Raw genomic sequence first — 7,370 nt, 5'->3', positions numbered from 1 at the left:
GTTTCTTCCTCAAATTTAAGTCCAATTTGCTGGTAAAAAGATTCTTCTTCTTGCTAAATGCAGCTTTTGCCATGGCAATCCTGGATTTAATTTCACAAGTACACCTTCCATCATCTGTTAACAAGCTACCCAAATATTTAAAACATTTCACATTCTCCAGTTGTTTTTGGTCTATCTTTATTGTGACTGGGGTTGGTTGTCTCGAAATTTTCATTACTTTTGTTTTCTCCACATTCATTTCCATGCCATAGCACCTTCAAATTTCAATTAGTCTATCAATCATGCCCTGTAGCACAGTTTCTTCCTTAGCCATTAACACAAGGACATCTGCATATTTCACAGTTTGAATAATTTGCCCTCCTAATATGAAGTCTCCAAGCCCATTCAGAGCTTCTTTGATAAGGCATTCGCTGTACAAGTTGAAGAAAATTGGTGATAAACAGCATCCTTGTCGAACTCCTCTTCCAATCTTCACACTTCTTATCTCCCCTCTGTCCAGTCGCACTCTAACTTTCTGATCCATGTACAATTTACTAATAAATCTTCTTTCACTCCAATCGATACCTGTTTCCTATAGGATCTGCATTAATTTGGTCCAATTTACACGGTCAAATGCCTTCTGCCAGTCTATAAAGCAAGCACACAGTCCATCTATCTCCAAAGTTCGTTCTGCTATAATTATCATCATCCCAATTGCATCCCTGGTTCCTTTTCCTCTTCTAAATCCAAACTGATCCTCTCCAAGTATATCCTCTATTTTTCTTTCAATTCTTCTTTTAAGTATCTTTGCTACTCTCTTTGCTGTATGTGCCATAAGGCTTACTGTGCGATGGTCGCTGCATTTTGTAGCTTTTGTCTTTTTCTTTAAGGCAATTATTGTCACTTCTGTAAAGTCCTTGGGCCACTCCCCAGTTTCATATATGGATGAATTTATATGCACCATCAAATCATGTCCAGAATTTGAGAAATGAAGTAATTCATACATACGTGTATATCCAAACGAGCATACTTTCTGATTGCAAGAAAGAAATATGCATTTGCATTAACATCCGGTCCCTAGTGATAAGATAATTGACAGTGGAAAACCGGAATAGTCGGTCGAAACCTGTCCCACTCGACTGTAATGCGGAATGAAGGCTCGAATAAGACGAGAGCTCCTAAGAATCGTTGCATAACGCACCGTCAAATCATTATCTTAAAATTTCACTAGTAAAGATTATAAACCATTTTATTTTAAACTCGTGAATAATTTTCTTTAGAGACTACCAGGGACTGAATTTTTGTTATCCAGTCATAACTTAGTCAACTAGAATCTTCGATCAGTTACAGTAAGAACATCTGCAATGTTTGAAGTTGAATGTTACCGACAAATTGTGTACAACATAGAACAGCAATAGAGGGTTATGGGTAAATCTGTCAGATCAAATATCTTGAACACTGTGGTATATTACTAAGTATCGCGTTGAAGTGGACGGCTTCGTGTTCGGAATGTTCCGGGATCTGTTGATCTGTTGATTAAGTATTTCATTGTTAGTCTGCCGAGGAAACTGCTGAGATGTTACATTAAAGTGGGCTACAACCCGCTTCCTTCCATATCCTTTGCAAATAATTAGTAACGCAATCGTGCTCCTCGTCGTTACATAATTAAACTAAACTCCGTGGCTTGAGTCCGCAAGCGAACTATACCGCCCGAGCGACCGCCGCCTGTCGGCGAAGTTAGTGCCAACCTTTGCGGATAGAGGGTGTCGCGTTATCAGCGCAACGGATCCCCACGGCCGTTAATTTCGGTTTTCTAGACCGGAGCCGCTATTTCCTAGAAATAGCTCCTCAGTTATCCTCACGAGGCTGAGCGGACCCCGTTCCAGACCCACTACTTCTCCGAAAATCTGGTAGCCCCGGGAATCGAACCCGGGGTCTCTGGATCTGTAACCAGGAACTCTGGCCACTAGACCATAGAGGCGGTCCGTTACGTAACCTATGTAATTATAAAATCTTACTTCAACAACTCAAGAATCGTTTCATCAATTAACTAAAAAAGGCGTGAGGGAACTGAATATTTCTTAATCAGGGAATCGTTATGATAAATATTCGGACTTAGGTGGCTTAACATGTCTCTCAATATTTATATATTTCAGTAGACGTCCACAGAGTAACTAAATAATTAGGCCGCGCCATAGCTCAAGCGGTTAGTCGCTGGCTTCCCACCACCCGGGTTCGATTCCGGGTCTGGTCAAGTTGGTTTTGAGGTGGACAAAGTGGCACTGGGGCATGTTTTCTCCGAGTACTTCGGTTTCCCCTGCCAATTTTCATTCCACCAAATTCTCCATCATCATAATCAACCGGAGAAGGCTACAATAGGCCAATCAGTGTCCGCCGTGCCGAGTGGACCCAGTTGGACACCACCCCCACTAAGCGAATTTAAAAAAAACTAAATAATTAAGAGAGAACAATTGCCTATCGAGCGTCCCGTATGTTGTATCTAAATTGCAATTTATACAGTGAAGAAACAGAAATATGTAAGAGAAATTAAGTAACAAATTAAACGAGAGCTTAATCCTTTTATAGCATAACTTCATTCTCAACATACTGATAAAAGTTAAAATTTTGATATTTATTTACAGAGGAGTCAAACATCATAAACTGATGAAGAAAGTAGTCTTCTGGGATTTGGCACCGTGTATATGTGGTGTTAACCGACGTTCCTCCGAAACGTCGGTTAACACCACATATACACGGTGCCAAATCCCAGAAGACTGCTTTCTTCATAGTCACCGCCGTGAAAGTTTCAAAATCTTACATCATAAACTGATACTTATAATTCATTTTCTCCCACATATATCAGACATGAAGTTCGGAATTGCAATCCAGTGCTCGGAGGGCTGTAGGTAGTAATTATTTTATCGAAATGTTACCGTACAACTTAATTTCAATCAGTTCAATGAACATCGGTCCCACTTTGAATACAGAATAGTGCTTATTGAATCATATGTAGACCTGCTTTGGTACGTGGTACCAATAATTATTATGTTTTTAAACAACCCTCAATGTAACTATTATACAATTTACCAAATGTAACCAGGAGTTATTAAAATTCGGAGTGAACCACGACCACCATGAATGAGGTTGAACTGCAGGCGATATCTTGCCGGGTTGCCGGGTAACTTGGTTCAACTGTGCATGCGCATAGCCACATCAGAGCCATCTTGTGAGTAGAGGGAGTCATTAGTTCTGCAGTGTCGAGGAGGCCAGAGGTTGCGTTAGGTCTGTGATTTGTTTGTTGCTCTGTTGTGTAGTGTTGTTCGAAGTTGAATAGAATAAAGTCGTTAGGTACTGTTATACCAAGTGAATGGTTAGTTGAGTTTATGAGGGATTCGACTTGAATCTTGACGGAATGTGCATTTGAAACAAACACGTACCTCAAGTTGAAGCGTTGTGTTTAAAAATTTTTGGTGTTGTTGGCATACCATCGTGAGAATCATGAGCACCCCCGTGAAGAAAGTGCCCATCCACTTACAGGTTAGTTGATTTCAAGCAGCGTGGTCTTTGGCTGAAAGCACTTACTGATGTAACGCGGTGTTTTGTAAACTGTGGAGCACATCACCCTTGAGTGCAGGGGAACTATGGGAGGACGGAATGCTTAAATTGGGGGGTTTAGTTTTGAAGTACAATCTGGCCCGGCATGGTAATTGCATATGTTTCATATTTCATACCCAACACGCGACGATACGTTTATGGCCCTAGGGTCTTCAACAGGTGCAATATTGTATCGGTTGTTCTCTATATAGTTATGTCAGGCGGAAGGAAATGGCAAGATATTGGACAGATGAGGGCACCACCCCTCAGGAATTAACCATGTTGGCTGTGGAAATATGGCCATGAACCTTCATAATTGCAAATCAGACATGCTGTGCGCTGACTAGGGTGGGGGGAGCTAGATGAAAATAAGTATCGATTTTATTTTATTAACACTCGTTTGCTGTATCACGTGGCGGCAGTGCCTTGAGAGAATTATGCAGAATCGTATAACAATGGACATAAAAAAAGATAAAGTATGACGTAAAGGTAGTTCTGCTGTCACAGAAACTGAGCGGTATAGGCATAAATTGTCGGCAGTCTAATGAATCTTGTTGTAACTGTAAGTGCAGAAGTCTGCACATAACTCAGAATGCTATGCATATTTCGAACGAATAGGATACGCCCATCCATAAGATGAAGTTAACGAGTGTGGTATTAGATGGCTTAAAATTAGTTGAATACAGTGGCGACAAATTCAGATTTGTAATTTTTATATGCCGATGAATTTATTTTGGCTATTTTCTGCTGAATAAAATATCAAGCTATTCACTTGCACATATTCATTACCAATTGCAAACTGCGCATATCAGTGTTGACCGGTTGTAACATGGGTCATTCCACCCTTTGCGTCGCTACGTTGTTTGCAGCAGAAGCATATATAATGATGGGCGTGCCTGAAGGATTTGTAGTAATTTTGTTTGACTGGCTCTCTGTTCCTGTGAAGGTGACACTATATGAACCAGCTGGTATAATGGTATCGCGTAGATTCGGATTCAGAAGCTACCAAGTCAGAATCCACATTTCGAGACAGCTCATTCGAACGAACTTTTTTTTCTTGTAGTGATTTTTATACAGTCCGACCATAGCCCGAATAGTATCGTAAACCTTGACACTTAACTTTTCCTCTCATATCGTTACTCCTTCGGCAGTATAATCATGCCTTCGCAAGCTGATACAGCGTCCTAAGGTAACCGAATAAAATACGTGTACTGTATTCCTACCGAATGTCGCGGTCCAGTGGTTAGAACTGTTTCGTATTTGGAAGATCCGGGGTTCGAAACTTAGACCACATACCGAGTATTGTGATTTCAGATTCGTCGTGGTTTTACTCAGTCGTTCCAGGCAAATATGGGAATATACCTTGATCCCTTACTTCCACATCAATCTAATCCGTAATCCACTAATCATAATACGCGTACTCTTCGTTTTTGCTATATAACCTACGTAGTTAAAGGCGTCCTTAAATAGATAGGAGTCAATAGCAGTTCTATGTCATCTACATATCTCTCACTAATTACACACTACAGTTGCGTTGCGAGGTAAAAAGGTAAAGTTGTCCCTGTACTTAACTAGTTCAGCACTACACCACAAAGGCATATGGGGGAGTGTACCCCTAGGGAAAGAGCCGCCGGTACCCATTGTATGGGAGGTTAAGTGGACCCCAGAGCTGATCCGGAGGATATGGAGGAGAGAACATTCTGACCCTACCGGGATTCGAACTGCAATCCCTCGGTCGTCCAGCCCGTAGGCAGTCGCTATACCGACTACGCAACTCCGGCACACAGCTATGTTGCAAACGCACTTAAGGGGCCCATACACGTACGAGTCTCGCTCACGAGTCCGACTCGGCTCGGGTTCCAATGAGCCAGACTCGTCCGTTTGTGGGTCGCCATGTTCATGCGTGTGTGGTGAAATTAATCCGAGCCCGGCTTCCGAGTCAAGCTCACCGAGCCAGACTCGTACGTGTATGGCCCCTTTAAACTAAAATTCAGTAATCTCCTTCACTCTGACAGTACCATTAACTGGAACACAGGGTCAGTTTGGGGGCTCGCAGTAGCGTAGTTGGTTCAGGCACTATGCTACAAGCCGGAAGGTTGCGGGTTCGATTCCCGATAAGGTTTCTCAATTTACCTAATCCTTCCAGCCCCACTATGGCCCTGTGGTCGACTCAGCGTCCAACAGAAATGAGTACCAGGAATCATCCTTGGGGGGGGGGCTAAAGAGCGGCCGACGCGTAAGGCTGACAACCTCACTGCCCTCTGTGAGCTGATTGTCTAGACCAGGCATGTTCAACGCGTCGATCGCGGGATGATTTTTGGTCGATCTCATAGGCCTATAAGGAAATTATACATGAAAAACGTTTAAATTCACTTGTGATATAATATGATTATATTCAGATTTTGAAGGAAAAATACGTGTTAAAGTAGTGTGTACTTTCNATCCCTCGGTCGTCCAGCCCGTAGGCAGTCGCTATACCGACTACGCAACTCCGGCACACAGCTATGTTGCAAACGCACTTAAGGGGCCCATACACGTACGAGTCTCGCTCACGAGTCCGACTCGGCTCGGGTTCCAATGAGCCAGACTCGTCCGTTTGTGGGTCGCCATGTTCATGCGTGTGTGGTGAAATTAATCCGAGCCCGGCTTCCGAGTCAAGCTCACCGAGCCAGACTCGTACGTGTATGGCCCCTTTAAACTAAAATTCAGTAATCTCCTTCACTCTGACAGTACCATTAACTGGAACACAGGGTCAGTTTGGGGGCTCGCAGTAGCGTAGTTGGTTCAGGCACTATGCTACAAGCCGGAAGGTTGCGGGTTCGATTCCCAATGAGGTTTCTCAATTGACCTAATCCTTCCAGCCCCACTATGGCCCTGTGGTCGAATCAGCGTCCAACAGAAATGAGTACCAGGAATCATCCTTGGGGGGGGGGCTAAAGAGCGGCCGACGCGTAAGGCTGACAACCTCACTGCCCTCTGTGAGCTGATTGTCTAGACCAGGCATGTTCAACGCGTCGATCGCGGGATGATTTTTGGTCGATCTCATAGGCCTATAAGGAAATTATACATGAAAAACGTTTAAATTCACTTGTGATATAATATGATTATATTCAGATTTTGAAGGAAAAATACGTGTTAAAGTAGTGTGTGCTTTCAATGTATGTTGCTTGTACAACAAACATCATGTGTCGTGTTATTTTCACCAATATTTTTGCTTAAAGCGAGGTACGACGACAGGAGGGGGTAGATCACTGGCAGTTTTGACACTAAAAAGTCGATCACAGCCTGTTTGAAGTTGGACATGCATGGTCTAGACCAGTGGTTCTTAACCACTGGGCCGCGGCCCAGTACCGGGCCCTGGCATCAATTGTGCTGCGCCCTTGTCTTATAAAAAAAAATTTACCGGGCCGCGGTCTCACAAAGGTTGATAACCACTGGTCTAGACAATTTTGGAGCCTCGTCGTCCCACAACTCTATGGGCCTCCACGGCCTGTTACAGGGATAGCTTTACATTACCGTTACCAGGGTCAGTTTAATTGTGCAGTTCAGTAGTTACACGGTTTGCATTTGTATTAACAAAGATGATTTTTCGACATATATTTTACTATAATATGGGTTTTGTGATTATGAATGAAGTTGTAACACCGTCACTTGAGAATCACTAACAGCTTTCGTCTGCGTGAGACCTGGCCGATTGCAATAGGCAGCCCCTGAAATGCTGCACGTGATGGCGAGAGGTAGCTTTGTTAGCGGTAGTGATGAATGTACCTTGTATGCATCACGCATATCCCAAATGG

The 7,370-nt window shown here is 43.1% G+C and overlaps 1 protein-coding gene across 6 annotated transcripts in view; it reads left to right on the top strand.

Annotated features, from left to right (window-relative positions):
• LOC111869022 (dihydropyrimidinase) overlaps positions 1 to 7,370 on the top strand; it is a 146,674-nt gene that overhangs the window by 50,345 nt on the left and 88,959 nt on the right. For 3 of the 6 annotated variants that reach the window (XM_023860238.2, XM_023860246.2, XM_023860229.2), the window contains exon 1: positions 3,225 to 3,516. The exons of the other annotated variants lie outside the window; for them this stretch is intronic. In XM_023860238.2, the coding sequence (XP_023716006.1) occupies positions 3,478 to 3,516 (39 nt within the window). In that variant the 5' untranslated portion in view covers positions 3,225 to 3,477. Of the gene's footprint in view, positions 1 to 3,224; positions 3,517 to 7,370 lie in introns of those variants that run through there. 6 annotated transcript variants of the gene reach the window in all.

This window comes from Cryptotermes secundus, unplaced genomic scaffold (genome assembly GCF_002891405.2).
Source record: "Cryptotermes secundus unplaced genomic scaffold, Csec_1.0 scaffold360, whole genome shotgun sequence".
Lineage (NCBI taxonomy): Eukaryota > Metazoa > Arthropoda > Insecta > Blattodea > Kalotermitidae > Cryptotermes > Cryptotermes secundus.
This window is presented reverse-complemented; position numbering and strand designations above follow the sequence as displayed.